The 15,790-nt window shown below is 40.8% G+C and overlaps 1 protein-coding gene across 2 annotated transcripts in view; it reads left to right on the top strand.

The window, feature by feature from the left end:
• dtx2 (deltex 2, E3 ubiquitin ligase) overlaps positions 1–15,790 on the top strand; it is a 48,549-nt gene that overhangs the window by 17,956 nt on the left and 14,803 nt on the right. For both annotated transcript variants that reach the window (XM_078422272.1, XM_078422271.1), the window contains exons 2-3: positions 1,656–2,235; positions 13,158–13,216. In XM_078422272.1, coding sequence (XP_078278398.1) covers positions 1,656–2,235; positions 13,158–13,216 — 639 coding nt within the window. The remainder of the gene's footprint in view (positions 1–1,655; positions 2,236–13,157; positions 13,217–15,790) is intronic.

Raw genomic sequence — 15,790 nt, 5'->3', positions numbered from 1 at the left:
GCGGGGTCTACTGGCAGCCGGCCACAGCGTTTCCCGGATACGCGCATGGCAGGCGGCATCGTCGGGCTGCAGCACCCCAGCGCTGGTGGTAATAACACCAGTTCTTAACCAAGGTGTTGTCTGAAGCCTGCTGTCGTTGAAAAGCAGGTGCAGTACCTGCGGCTGCCGCCGGGGGAGCCCGTGCAGGCCTCCGGGGCGCAGGTTTGACTCCTTCCACAAACGCCCCTCCCGACCAGGCTATTTCGGGCGCTGCCGGAGTGACGCGCAGCGTCATGACGTCATCACTGCGCGCCGCCCAAAGGGCGTCTGCACGCCTGCCGAGGGCCTGGAGATCATCAAAAGGCCCTTCACTGAGCTGCATGCGAATGTCGGACGGCAGTAAGTGGAGAAATACATAGTCAAAAAGGAGGCAAGGTTTGTGACCGTCCAGCAACGCGAGCATGTCACCAAGCAGCGCGGATGGGCGCCGGTCGCCCAGGGGAGGCATGTGGAGGATTCTTTTGGCCCGCTCCATTCTCGGGAGCCGGTAAGTTTCCAGCAATAGAACTTTTAGCGCATCGTATTTACCTTGGGTCGGTAGGTTGGCAAGGAACTCGGTTACCCGCTGGACCGTGTCCTGGTCCAGGGCTCCAACCAAGTAGAAAAACCGTGTATCATCCGACCGGATGGACTTAAGCTGGAAATATACCTCAGCTTGCTGGAACCAGACGTGGGGCCGGTGGGTCCAAAAGGTAGGGAGGGCTACAGAAATTGCCTCGATAGCCGGTGTAGCGCCCTCGGACAGCGAGGCGAAGGCTGAGCTCCATGTCTTGTCCATTTTTCTATAATGGACCGTTCGGGGTCACCAATGTAGTGGGCCAAGTAGGCCGAAATAACGACAAGTAGTCAAGGTTAACGAAAGTGTGTTTACTGTATCTCTGGAACTCCAAAAGGGAATGAGAGTCATGCGGTCCTTGACCTTTATACTCCCGGCCGAAGTCCGCCTCCTTGGCTCGACCCATTCCCGTGCCGAGGTGGTCGTGAGTGGTATGGCCCGACCCTCGGGAGCCGCCACAGTGGACACAAAATGCTGGAGTAACTCAGCGGACAAGCAGCATCTCTGGAGAGAAGGAAGAAGGGTCTCGACCCGAAATATCACCCATTCCTTGTCTCCAGAGATGCTGCTTGTCCCCCTGAGTTACTCCAGCATTTTGTGTCAACCTGTATACCTTTGATTACTCACCATCTTAGAGGGTAGGCAAGTGATTCCTAGAATTAACTATAATTTTGCAGAAGAATTGTGGTCAGGGCAATCTCATAAGAAAAATGGTTGATTTTTCATCTTGCACATGTAAGTGAAAAGCAGAAGATAAAATCATTCATTCTCTACATAATGTCTAACTTGGGGAAATTGCAAATTGGCATTTCCCGGTATATTCCTAATTGTTTTAGAAGAAATGAGTAAAGAGAGCAGTTCTGGAATATTATAAGATCTTAATTGTGTACAGTACCTCAGTTACATAAGCTTGGCGGAAAACAATTTACACTCGAGAAAATATAGTAACCATTAGGTCACTGAGCAAGGTATCCTAATGAAAAATACTGATTATTTTATCTTTTATATTTCCCCACTGTGTTCCCTCTCTGGATTTTAATGTATTTTTTTTAATTTGCAGGAAGAATGCGAAGAGTTAGGAAGCAATTATATCCTCAGTCATCTGCACCAGGACAAGGATTATTGTGGCAATGGGAAAACGATGAAGGTGGATGGACAACCTATGAAACAACCATTTCTATTTTCATAGAGAATTGCATAAATGGAAGACAGCAAGTGGCTGATCTGGGAAACTTTGGTTACAGCTATGTGGTGGATTTGGCTGGGTTATGTCAGATAAATAAATCTACTGGATTCAGGAGACGAATTCAAAGATATTCGGATGCACCCTATCCGCCATCCATTTCAGGACCACCGCATATTGGTCAAAACTGTTCTTGTCATCAATGTCTATCTTATACAAGCTCAGGACCTATTTTAAATCGTAGTCGGCATGCTGCCTATAACCTAGCAGGACCTTCTCAACAGACATTTAGCAGGTCATCCCTGGTGATGTCTCCCAACCATGGATACTTCCCTTACAGTAAGAGGCCATTGTCTCTCGGTTCAGCGCCTGTTGGAAATCAAAATTGGCCTCGCTCAGCATTAGCTGCAACAGGGCTATCTACAACATCTAATTTGCACATCTCCAATGGTTCAAGGTATAGCATTAAAACTTAAAGCAGTTTTTTCACTTGCATTTCCACAGTCATTGTGAACAGTGTCATTGTTCCCATGTAGCTTACTGTAAGACTCGCATTGTAATACATTGTAGTAAATCATGAGAAACTCAATAGTACTGAATGCACTCAACAGGCCTAAGACATACATACCCATTTTATCCCATTTTTCTCTGCTCAAGGAAAAAAACAGACCTTGCTTTCAATTTGAAACTACAGAAGCAAATAATATGGTTGTGCTGTTGCAGCTTGATTGTTGCCCTGGGAATGAACACTTTCAAATTGCAAAAAAGCCCCATCTTCATGCCACATCTGGCATTAGTATGCATGAAACACACCTTGCATTCTTGTAATGCCTTTGAAAAGTCTGAAACAACTTCAGAGTAGTCCTATCCCAACAAATGGTCAAAAAACAAGATTTTAAGGAGTAGCTTAGAGGAATCTACTGGCCTGACAAATATTTACATTCCCCCAATTGCACTGATGGAATTCAAATTCACATATCTTGATGAATAGTTCTGGCCTCTGGATATAGTCCTGTAATTTAACCATTATATTGCCCATTTATATTTTTGCATTGTCTGGGATCTCACTGTGCACAGGTTGCTCCCAAACTTATGCTTCATGAATAAATCATGGGCTGTGACATTTATGGAACACCCCCAAACTTGTGGAAGGTACTATTCAAATTGCTTTGTTTAGGGAGCAGTGGTGAGTGCATGAAAAGATAGAATGCAATAAGTTCATTCATACGGTAAGTTACAGCCAAAAGAGCTATCTCTGTTTCCTTAATAAGTTATTTTAGGGCACTCTCTGTAGGTAATTGGCCAAGGTAGTATAACAGAATTATTTGGGTTTGATTGATTTTCAAAACCATACTGACATGGTACTTAATTATGTTCTTCCTGCTTCTGGAGCTCTTTTACATGCTAATTATCTTGTGTGGGTGGTTACAGCTGAAGATTGATTTATGAGACCAGTGGTTAATTATTAGATGGTTTTAAATTAATCACCTTTTTCTGGGTGGATGGTTAATTGGCATTTGGAAGCCCATTTGCTGCCAACGGTAGAAGTCATTGAGAAAATCAAATGCAGTCGTTAATACACTGTGTTCTGTTCGGCAATATTAATTTTGCAGCAGAATGCTGTGACCTGCCAGAGCATGAGTGACAGAACTTGCTGTTCTGCCCAAGTGAAAGAATACAAAGTGCCGGAGCTAAGGTAATTCTGCCCGCCAGGGGAAATTTGGAACAATGTAGTCTTGCTTTCTGAATGAGTTCGTTTCAGTTGAGGATCTTGGCAAGAATTACGCCTGATGTGTCTCCATTGGGGAGATGTGGAAAGATTCTATAGTGGATAAGTGAACCCGCTCCTGGCTCATTATATGCTGAAGAGAGGCACAAAGTGCTGGAGTATCTCAACGGGTCAGGCATCTCTGGAGATAAAGGATGGGTGATGTTTCGGGTCGGTCCCTTCTTCAGACTGAAAGTCAGGCGTGGCCGCAAATGTCCTTGGGCAGGGCTTTATCTGGTAGGTCCATTGTTGGCTAGGAAAGGTGTGATCTCAAGGGAAACGATGTGGAGAACTGTGGAATGGGTAAAACGACTAGGGAGGAGGAATGGGGTAAGGGGGGAGGGAGAGGGGAGAATGAGATGAAGTTACTTAAAATTAGAAAATTCATTGTTCATACTGCTGGGTTGTGATCTACCCAAGCAAAATATGAGGTGCTGTTCCTCCAATTGACGTGTAGCCTCACTCTGGCGATAGACTGGGCCCAGGACGGTATGGGAAGGGAAAGAGAAGTTGAAATGGTTGGCAACCGGGAGATCCCATAAGCCTAGATGGATGGAGTGCAAGTGTTCAGCGAAACATTCGCCAAATCTACTTCTGGTCTCACCAATTTACAGGAACAGTAGATGAAGTGAGAGGAGGCGCATGTGAACCTCTGTCTAACTTTGTTTGAAGTTTAATTGAGCAAATCCAATTGAAACCAATTCATTAGCCATTCCCATTTTGGAGCTGGTCAGCTGAAGGTCCTGTTTCTAAACTTTCAGTGAATTATTGGACCATAAATGGTGATTCACTGACGTGTTTTTTGACAGATTCCTTCCGGCCCACCTGTCCTTAGGACGCCAATAGTTTGGGGGTGGGGGGATGTCATTGACCAAACTATTTCCAAAATTGTGTGTGTGTTGGAAATATTCAACAGCTCAGACAGTGTTAAGCTAAAAACAGTTAACAGTTTGGTTAATAACCTATCATCCGAACTGAAACTTTCAAAAGTTCTAACAAGAGGTCATTGGCCTTAAGTGTTAACTCTGTTTCTCTGTCATTATAAATGATGCCTGACTTGTTGAGTATTTTCACCATTTTTGGTTTCACATTGGATTAATTCCTGATATTAAGAGATCTTTAGGACAAGATTGACCAGACTGAAGATTAGAATATAATATGATCTTGGTGAAATTTAAGATTCTGAGCAGTCATCAATGAGGTAGTTTTTAGTGAAGGGATTTTGAATTAGGAGATCTAATCTGGGGATAAAGATTTTAAAATTGGCATGAATAAGAGATTCTCTTGGTTCTGGACCATTGTAATTGTCTTCTCCAGACAGCTGTGGATGCTGTGTCATTTGGTATATCCAAGGGTTGGATGAACTCAACTCAGGAGAATTGAGAGTTAATTGGAATTTGACAATTAAATGGATTCGGCACTGAAGATTATGACTGGGAGTGATGTGGCAGGCATTGAAGGAATTTTTGATGACGAGGCTGTTGCACAAAACAGTTTCTCTTCGGCGTGGGCTCCTTAACAAACAGTCCCTTGGAATGCATGAGCAGAGGCCAAGCTGCTGGAAAGGGGAAGTGGTGTGGCCAGTGAAAGGGAAAAGCTGACATGCATCCCGGTGCTTAGAGATAAATTCCTTGGACTGTATCTTAGCAAAGAACAATGATTAAGAGATGAGCACAATCATTAAGAACCTTGTCTCTTACTAAGTTAGTCCTAGATTCATATGTCTTTTGAAATTCAGTACTCCTTAATGCTTCAACCATTTCATTCCACTGTGATCTAACTAAATAGTGAAAATGGTCTACTTCTCCCATTTCTTGTGTTTATTCTCTCATACCTGTGTGTATCAGCCATGATCACATTGAATGGCAGTGCTGGCTCGAAGGGCTAAATGGCCTTCTCCTGCACCTATTGTCTATTGAATCAGCCTTTAGGTTTGTTTCAATAACATCTTCAGCTTGCCGGATCATCTTTCATTCATACTATAGGTTGCGTTGGTATCGTGCACAAGATAATACTCTTGAACATTAATAAATCGAGCTTCCATGATATTGGTATAATAATTATATGATTTTTGAAAAAAGGCAATCCAGAATATCTCTGCCTGTCCTCGTATTTACCAATGGAAGGATATGGATCACGTACAGGCGGAGGAGATTAGGTTAACTTGGCATCATGTTTGACATGGACGTTATGGGCCAATGGGCCCTGTGCTGTACTGTTCTATATTAAGCCAATAGTCTCTTCTCTCTCGTCTCCACCATTGGCTGGTGTCCTTCAGTGAACATGTCTTTTCCTTGGAACTACCAACTAGAGTCTCCAGACCTTCCTGTCTGTTAGAGAAGTTGATGCCTAAAAACTGATGAACCCAAGGACTCGATGATCTCCCCAGGGGGGATAATGGATGCTCATTGTTAAAAATGTTATAGATTCTGGAATTGTACCTACCAATCTGACTGCATTATTAAGAGAGGAGGGAGTGATAAAACAGGGAACCACTAAACCTTTTGCCTGACATTGGTAGTGGAAGGTCATATATCATGTGATGGGAGTAGAATTAGACTATTCGGCCCATCATAGAAAAATGGGTGCAGGAGTAGGCTGTTCAACCCTTCGGGCCAGCACCACAATTCAATATGATCATGGCTGATCATCTAAAAATCAGTACCCCGTTCCTGCTTTTTCTCCATATCCCTTGATTACTTTAGCTCTAAGAGCTAAATCTATCTCCCTCTTGAAAATATCCAATGGATTGTCCTCCACTGCCTTCTGTGGCAGAGAATTCCAGAATCACAACTTTCTGGGTGAAAAAGTTTTTCCTCATCTCAGTCCTAAAATCTATCTATCTCTGCCTTAATAATATCCACTGACTTGGCCTCTACAGCTTTCTGTGGCAAAGAATTCCACAGATTCACAGAATGCTGCTCTGGATTTTTTGTTGTATTTATAGCCTGTATCCATCATTACAGTATACTCTGAGCTTCATGCGAACTAGGAAATGTATTGCTTCCTGGTGAATAGGCCAATAAATTAAGCAGAATCGATCATGTTCTCTTAAAAAAAAAACACCAGTATACCAATTGCTATCCCAATTACTGCACCTGTGAATTATGTACAAGTACTTTCAGTTACTTTGTTCTGCCCAATTATTTACCATTTAAAAAGAATATCATAAAACTTCAATAATTTGTCATCCTTGGGAATTGATGGTGCCAGATTGGGACATTTATTGTTTTTTGATGTATTCCCATTAATACCCCAACACAATTTTAATTCACCCTTTTTTGATGTCCACGTTACTTTTTTTTAACATTTCAGTGTGCTTGGTTGTTTTAATGGGCTTGTGAGAACGAATGGTCATCCAGTGAGACACATTCCGCGCCCTTGGGATTTCTGGACTGTTTTACACATTTCTGGGTTTTTCGATCAAAGCTGATCTCTCAATTTTCCACATAATATTCCATCTGCCATGGTGTTGCTCATTGTTGGGTTGGCCAAATCCTCTGAGACCCTTTAATTCACATGACTGACTACCTGTGTCCCTACCTGCTTTCACATCAGCAGCAAACTTTGAAAGGGTACATTTGGTCTTCCTGACTAAATTCTCAATCAAGATTGTGGATGATTAGAGTCCAAGCACCAATACATGCAGTCGTAGTCTGCTAACCCAAAGATGACCCAATTATTCTTACCCTTTGTTTTCTATCTATTAACAATCTTTCATTTCATGCTTGTGTGTGGCATTCAGTTCCATGTGTTCTAATTTTTTTTTTAACAACCTCCTGTGTCGGATCTTATCTTATGAAAGCCTCTGATTTCTTTACCAACACTCTGACCCCCCCCCATCTACTCTACAAGGTATGTCCTCAAATAACTCCAATAGATCAATCAAACGATTTCTTAATATGTCCGAGGAGAGTTAACATGGATCTATTATTTTCTAAGTGTCTTATTATGGATGCCAGCATTCTTCCATTACTAATCTAGAATCTCTAACATTTTTAACAATGATAATCAGAGCATCCAATATCGACCCTAGGGAGATCATCGAGTCCTTGGGTTCATCAGTTTTTAGGCTCATCTTCTATTAACAGTAGATTTTTTTCACTTTCACATTGTGACTTTGAGGTAGGTTCTTGTGTATTTATTGGATGCTTTTGGTGCCTTCCTTTGAAGGTAGAGACAAAGTATCTGGTTTCACTTCTGTTTTCTTTATTTCCTATTATAACTTCCCCATTTCTGTAAGTGTTCCACATTTACACTTGCTAATCTTTTCCTTTATAAATGCCTACGGAAGCTCTGTGCTGTGCTTTTATATCCCTCTCAAATTTACTCTCTTTTACCAATTTCTTTTGGTCATCCTTTATTGCTCCCAATCCTCGGGCTCAAACCTGGTTTTTTTTCTTAGCAAGCTTTTTGTTTAGTATTTAATACTATCTTCATCTTCTCCTGTAATCCATTGATGAACCACTTTCCCTGTTGTGTCTTTGTATATTTTTCCCACTCGTGTCATATTTCTGTAAATTCTAGTTATTGCATGGCCACTCAAATCCTTTAATGTTATTTCCAAATCTGTCCTTTTCATCCTGCCTCTCATACCCACCTAGTTTCCCTTATCTGGATTAAGCATTTTAGTTTCAGATTAAATTACGTCACATTTGAATTCAATGCAAAATTCTATCATGTTACGATTATTCTCTCCAGGCAACCCCTTTCCAATGATTATTGATTAATTATTTCTTATGTGTTGGATTTTAAATGGCCAATTCCATAGTCTGTTTCACAAGGAATCTTGTATGCATTCCAGGCATTTGCCCTGTACTTTGCAAGTACTAATTAAAGTCCCCTATGATTATTGCATTACTCTTGTTACATGCACATCTAATTTCCTCATTTATTCTGCACCCTATAACACTACTAGTCAAAGGCATATAATCAACTCCCACTAATGTTTTCTGCCTCTGCTAATTCTAATTCTATGATAAGGCAAGCCAAAGTCTTTTCTAACTATTGTACAGATGGCATCTCTTATTAAGTGTTGCTCCATCTCCATTTTGCTTTTTTGCCTGACCTTTCTAAATGTCGAATACACTGGAATATTCAGGTCCCAGATTTGACCACCCTGTAGTATAGTGTATTACCATACATCTACTTCTCAGACACGCTGTCTCAGATTAGCTCTAACATGACCAGTGGAAGCCAGGAATCGTTACATAGTTTCTGGAACAGACGTTAGCTCGAGAACACAGAGATGTACGAAGTGCTCAACATTGTAGCGCAGGCACTCTAGAATCAGTATGCAGAGAACAGTGAAAGGCTTGGATAGAGTGGATATGGAGAGGATGTTTCCACTAGTGGGAGAGTCTAGGACTAGAGGTCATAGCTTCCGAATTAAATATCGTGCTTTTAGGAAGGAGATGAAGAAGAATCTCTTTGGTCAGAGGGATGGTGAATCTGTGGAATTCTTTGCCGCAGAAGGCTGTGGAAGCCAAGTTAGTGGATATTTTTAAGGCAGAGTAGATAGATTCCTGATTAGTACGGTCGTCGGTGTCAGAGGTTATGGGGAGAAGGCAGGAGAATGGGGCTAGGAGGGAGAGATAGATCAGCAATGATTGAATGGCGGAGTAGACTTGATGGGGCGAATGGCCTAATTCTACTCGTATCACTTATGATCTTATGATGATTTATTGCCCAACAAACTGGAAATAAAAGTTGCTGTCAATTCATCCCTTTAAAGTTTGTTTCCTTCTGGTATTCTTTGCTTCCCCACTGCTTCCGATGGTGCGCATTTACACATGTACCTGTCGGTCTCTGTATTTGCGGGCTACTTTGTCAGCTGTGGCTCCATTTGTATCATTCATGGCCACAGTAGGGAAGGGAGCAAGTGCCACTCCTGAGTACCGATTACAGAAATCCTGGTGAACATCTTCAGTGCCGAGTGATTGGTCCCATATAGTGTTGTTTGGGCGAGATATTAAACAATCTACGTGCAATTTGGAATGTTAAACGTCCTGTAAATGAAGTGGATACAGTTCCTCGATTTATAGAAGAATGGTTAGCATCGGAGCACTGCTTAAGTTTCAGATTACCTCCAGCTACTACTTATAGAGTCCTGACTAAAATTTAATTCTCAATCTGTTCCTACATGGTGCACTTAGAGCAAGGATGGGATCAAGGTAATGATGTCCACAGTCAAATAAACGCCAAAATTGTTGCCTGGCTGACATTAGGAAATAGAACAGTATAGCACAAGAACTGGCCCTTCAGCCCACCATGTCAGTACTGAACATGATGCCAAGGCCATCACTTATCTACCTACATATAACCCATATCCCTCCATTCCCTGCATAACCATGTGCCTAGCCAATAGTTTTTTTAAAGCTGCTAGTGTATCTGCTTCAACCACTGCTCCCAGCAGCACATTCTAGACATTTGCCACCCTCCGTGTAAAATTCTTGCATGTCTCCTTTAAACGTTGGCCCCCTCACATTAAAGCTAAGTCCCTGTAGCATTTGATGTTTCCATCCTGGGTAAAAGATTCTGGCTGCCTAGCTTATCGATGCCTCTCATAATTGTACATGATAGGCAGAAAGTGAATGGTGTCTGTGTGTAAACGGGAATGCAGAGTTGAAGTTAAATTCAGATCAGCTATGATCATATTAAATGAAGGAACAGGCTTGAGGGGACAAGTAAAATTAAGCTGCATTGCACTCATTATATAGTACACTACATAAATTGTCTTGGTTGCATTGAGCAGAACAAGTGCTGATTAGGTGATTGCTCTGCAGAATGTCTGTTCATTTTGTAATGGTGGCTCTGTGCTATGCCGTCTTCCCCCATTCCCATTTGTTTCTCTTCTTTAGGCCTCTTGTCCTGTTCCTTTGAAGGTCAATGTAATCTTGGGGAACAGTCTTTCATCAAGGGGTTTTGCAGCTGCCTTGGCTCAACATTAAGGTCAACACTCTCAAACAATGAGCGTTTCTATCTTTTTCACTTTCGTTTTGGTTTCCAGCCTCAGTCTTACTGTAATTTCAGGCATTATTCAACTTCCTTCTTAACCGTCACCAATTTTTGTCTCTTAATGTCATAGCACATTTGCACGATCATTCCTTTTGTCATTTCATCTTGCCTTCTTTTCAGTATCCTTCTTTTCGCCTTCTCCCAATTCCTACATTGCAATGGTTGTTTATCTTTAATTTTCCCCAGTTCCTATGTAAAGTCATTGACCTAAAACATTAACTTGGGTCCTCTTCTCATAGGTGCTGTCTGACTTGGTGAACATTTCCAGCATTTTCTGTTTTATTTCAGATCTTTTGATAATTGTGCAAAGCATTTTCTGTACCTGTTAGGTCAACAAATATAAATGAGTTGAAGGAATTTTTGCTGCTACCCCAAAGATTGTACTGTCCTGGTATTTTCCATTTATATTGACAGTTGTACTACCTTATGCAATTTTTCTTGGTTGTTTGTTATGATTTCTTGCCCAGCATCATTGCAGCGTTATAGACCTTAGACCAAGTCACCATCTCAAGAGTAGTTTATGTCGTATGTCCTAAAGCAGAACAATGAAATTCTTGCTTGTAGCAGCAGCGCAACTGGTCATAAACACAGCAATCGATAGACAAGGTGATGAACAAACAAAAATAAAATGTTCATTAAATGAATAAACCGAATATGGTGCAAAAACAAAACAAAGCCCAAAGTCCCTAATGCATCCTAGGCTGTTCATAGTTCGGAGTTGAAGTTCGTAGTGCCTGTATATCTCCAGCATATATTTCCCAGTCTGCTGCTTTTAGAGCATAACAACTGATCTATTTCATCTGCACCCCATTTTCTTCACCAGTGCAACCTCGAGTTCACTCGTATTTCCAGCTAATGAATCAGGGAAGAAATGCCATGACAAGCATGAAAGCAAGCACCACTTATGTAATTTCAAAGAGCAGGAGAGAGGAAACAAGGTTCAGAGAGGGGATCCCAGTTTGGTGACCAAGCAGTTAATGATATGTGTGTTGATACTGAAACGTTAAAAATTGATGATGCAGAATCAATCAGAATTATTTAAGCAACGTGATCTTTGTCGAATGCAGTAGGATTTAAACATGACTGAGATCTCGAAATTGCAGGCTTTGGCAAACCGAGCGAGTGCACACCAGAGAGCACCAGAAACTGAGAATGTTAAAGGAAAGTTGACTGGGAGTTATTGAAGTCATCAGGTCTGGCAGATACAGACCCGTGAGTGAAAGTTACGGCAGCTGATGACTGAAGCAAGAACAGCAACCAGCAGTTAAGAAAATGAATCCTAAAGATCTATTTCTGAGGTTTAGAACACCCTAGTTCATCTGTAAAAATAGTGTCAGTGGAAAATAATTATATTGTATTCAGCCTGATAAACTGTTGAAAGGGGTGATGGGTGTCATCGTTGTCTTTGTTGGATCTGCTAGGTGGCTGAGAGGAATGAGCAGGGTTTGTGGGTGACAATCTCGATTCTGCTAAATAAAGAAGACTGGATTTGGGCAAAACTTGTTCAACTCTCATGGCAGCTATGGAATTTTTCAGTTAATAATGTGGATTTTTTAACAAGTGATTTGTAATGATGAGCACAAGGTATTGCAAAGATTAATCCATAAAGTAAATGTCCTTCAGGGAAAGAAACCTGCTATTTTGGAGTCACTCAGGCTGTTCTGGCTTATGTGCGACTCCAGACCCATCAATGTTGACTGTGACATGGCCTGATGAGGCAATCAGTCCATGGCAGATGGGGATTCTCAACATACAGATCTCAAAAAATGAATTAAAATCAAGTTTATCTTCTGGGTGTTTCTTCTGGTTATCTTCTGGGCTTTGCCGCGTGAAAATTGGCTGATATATTTGTCTCCAAAGTAAGTTCCTGAGATTTAAATGTAATTTGATGTTCCTTGTACAAGGATTGTACCGCTTTCGCTTTACTCTCTCTCGATAACATATAAAATAAAGGTTTTGTTACAGCAAGTGGTATATTTTAATATCCCTGTAAATGGCGATCATTCCAAATTTATAAACTGCAGTGTATACATTTTCTTGGGCCATCCAGTGCAATCCAGTCTGCAATACTGTTTAGCTGCAGTGCAGTGTACTGTCGCTCAAAGCCCTATATTCTCTTTTCTGCTTCCTCCCCACCCCCACTCTCCCCTCCCCCACCAACTCTCCAAACATGCTGCCATTAAGATTAAACACTATTCTAAAAATATAGAACAAAATTGTGTGCTGCTCAGAGAGAAGCTTTTCTGGCCATCAATTTATACCTCAAATAAAGGAGATTGCAGGTGATCAATCTTGTTGAGATTTATAGAATCTTTCTGTGGTAATACAGCTTGCTGCATTTGTTTGTATTGCAGCAGTGACTGCACTTCAAACGTACTTTGAGTCCTCCAAGGATGTGAAAGACATTATAACATACAGATCTCCTTTTTTCCCTGTGTAGCTGTAGTGACCATCTTTTCCACTACAGAAACTGAGGTACCAGGTCATTTGATATTCTTAAAGTATAATAAGTAGCTACTGGGAGGATTTATTGTTTATCTTATTCAGTTCCTCCAATTTCAGTAATTTGCACTTTTTTCCCCACATTTTGCCAGCATTCCAACATTGCCGATACAGCTGAATGGTCCAAACAATGTCTTCCCAGCATTTGCAGGTAATTGTTTAATATTTTATTAAAATATAAAATGTTCAATAAAGCTAAAGAGCCAGATCTCTTCCCAAACGATGAAAATATCTGTGTAGTTCACATTGTACACACAAAACATATATCAAGCTGCACAATCATAATTAAAAGGTTAAATTAGCTGATCTCAACAAGTGTAACTTTTAGGGATGCCAAAGTTAGCTTCAGCAGATTGAGAGGAGGGAATAAACTAAGATCATGGATACATAATTATCGATCAAAGACAGCTCAGCCTGTTTTCTATTAATGTTTAAGTGATGAATACTAATTATGTGAGGTACCACTTTGAACTTATGATTTAATATTTCATAGAAACATAGAAAATAGGTGCAGTAGGCCATTCGGCCCTTCGAGCCAGCTGATCATGGCAGATCATCCAAAATCAGTACCCCTTTTTTTCTGAATCATCGCCTTGTTTTTTGTAAGCCTTGCTCTTTTTTCATTCCCTGATATTCTATGACACATTATATATCATTATTGAAAGATTTTGGCTGAGGATATGACATGGTTCAATATTAGAGGATTGGTGAACCAAATTTGTATTTTAAATAAACATTTCATTTGATTATTGTTTCACTACCCAATTATGCCATTGTAAATTTAACAATCATAATTTGAAAGATAAGATGTGGGGAGCAATTGATCGTTGCATTTAAGTTGTATTGTTAAAAGATCGCTTGCCATTAAGGTGACTTCAGTGAAAATGAATATTTGACAGAATATATGGAATACAGGACTGCCAGGTAACACAAATTAAACAGTCAGATTCTGAGCTGCAGTCCAGGGTTGGTTGTCACATCTGGGAAATGTCATTAAGTCTGATCCAAGGAGCTGGAGAAGAATCGGGTTATGTTGGCAGGAGAAAATCTAGTCAGTGTCTATTTCCAAGCTTCTTAAAACTTTTCCTTTAACTGCATTCCCTTTAGTCTTGGAATCAGTTAGCTTAATCTGATATATCAAAATATACTGATACTTAATAGCATCTTTCCACCAAAATGGAGGTCCCATTGGAAATCTGATCAATGCATTATACAATTCCTGTGCAACTTCAGATTAAATGAACTAGCCAAAACGTTGACAGTAGTTGCGTTAGAATCCTCCAACCAACAATACATGTGATAAATGTAAGCGCGCTGTGGTGCATCTGTTAGATTACAGGCCAGGAATTGGTTGTGATTAAATTAAAAACTTAAAAGGTGCTGATTAATTCGTGATTTATCAAAAATTAAGGCAAAAGATTAATACACTTATCAGTCGTCACATACATTACCATTTACACAGTGGACAGATAATGGAAGACAATATTCTTATTACCTCCAAAGCTTCTGTTGTCAATATCCTGAATGAAGAGGGTGTTAGATTGTGGTCGCTTCCTCGCCTGATTCTTCTGACCAAAGCAAATTGACTGCTTTAAATCAGATCCTTATCATAGACGTTAGCGAAATGACACTTTGCTGTCTCAACACCATTTAGATGCACCGTCTGCCTAAGGTTATTGATTTTTCTCCACTTTTTAATTATAGAGCTGTAAACTTTTAAAGTTTTGTTTTTTTCTAGTTTTACATAAGATTTATTTTAGCCAACCATTTTATTTAGCCATTAAAAGTAATTTTATCAGCTTCTGAAATTTACATAATTTTTATCAGGCCATTCAAATGCATTCATAGGTGGGGTATGTTTTCAACAGACAATTCATGCACTTAACAATTCAATTTGGGTAGCTGGTGTTTTCCCCCCCCCCCTCAAATTTAAAAAAATTATCTTCAATATAAAAGCAGAAAATGCTGGAAACCCTCAGCAGGCCTGACAACATCCGTGGGAAGAGAAGCCAAGTTAACATTCCAGGTTAGATTCCCTTCTTCAACCTGAAATGATAATTCTGTTTTCAACATGAAATGATAATTCTGTTTTTCTTACCACAGATGCAACCTGGCCTGCTGAGTGCTTCCAGCATTTTCTGTTTTTGTCTGGCATCTGTAGTTTCTTTTTATTTTTCACTTTAAATTTCTCTTCCTTGTTTTTAAGCATCTTCTTATGCAGTTTAGTTTTGGAGATACGGCCCTCCGAGTCCACGTCGACCATCGATCACCCGTTCACACTAGTTCTATGTTATCCCACTTCCTTGTCCATGCCCTACACACTAGGGGCAATTTACAGAGGCCAATTAACCTGGAAACCTGCATGTCTTTGGGATGAGTGAGGAAAGCAGAGCACCCGGAGGAAACCGTCGCAGTCACAGGAAGAACGGGCAAACTCCGCACAGATGGCACCTGCTGTCAGGATCGAACCCGGGTCTCTGCTGGGTTTTCTTCTCCCCCCCCCCCCCCTTATTGAGCCTAATCTTGGCTCTTTTGCTCTTTCTGTGATGTTCTCTGTGATTTTAATCATTGGTGTCAGGGCCCTAAGATCTGAAATTTCCTCTCCTCGACTTACCTTTTTACCTCAACCTCTGATCAAACTTTTGGTCAACCCCTGTGTTAATAGAAATCTATTATCTGATAATGTTTGCTGTTTTAAAGGGGGCTTACGCGGTGGTGGACCCCT

Source organism: Rhinoraja longicauda, chromosome 26, assembly GCF_053455715.1.
Source record: "Rhinoraja longicauda isolate Sanriku21f chromosome 26, sRhiLon1.1, whole genome shotgun sequence".
Classification (NCBI taxonomy): Eukaryota; Metazoa; Chordata; class Chondrichthyes; order Rajiformes; family Arhynchobatidae; genus Rhinoraja; species Rhinoraja longicauda.
The sequence above is the reverse complement of the archived record's forward strand: the minus strand, read 5'-3'. Positions and strand labels throughout refer to the sequence as shown.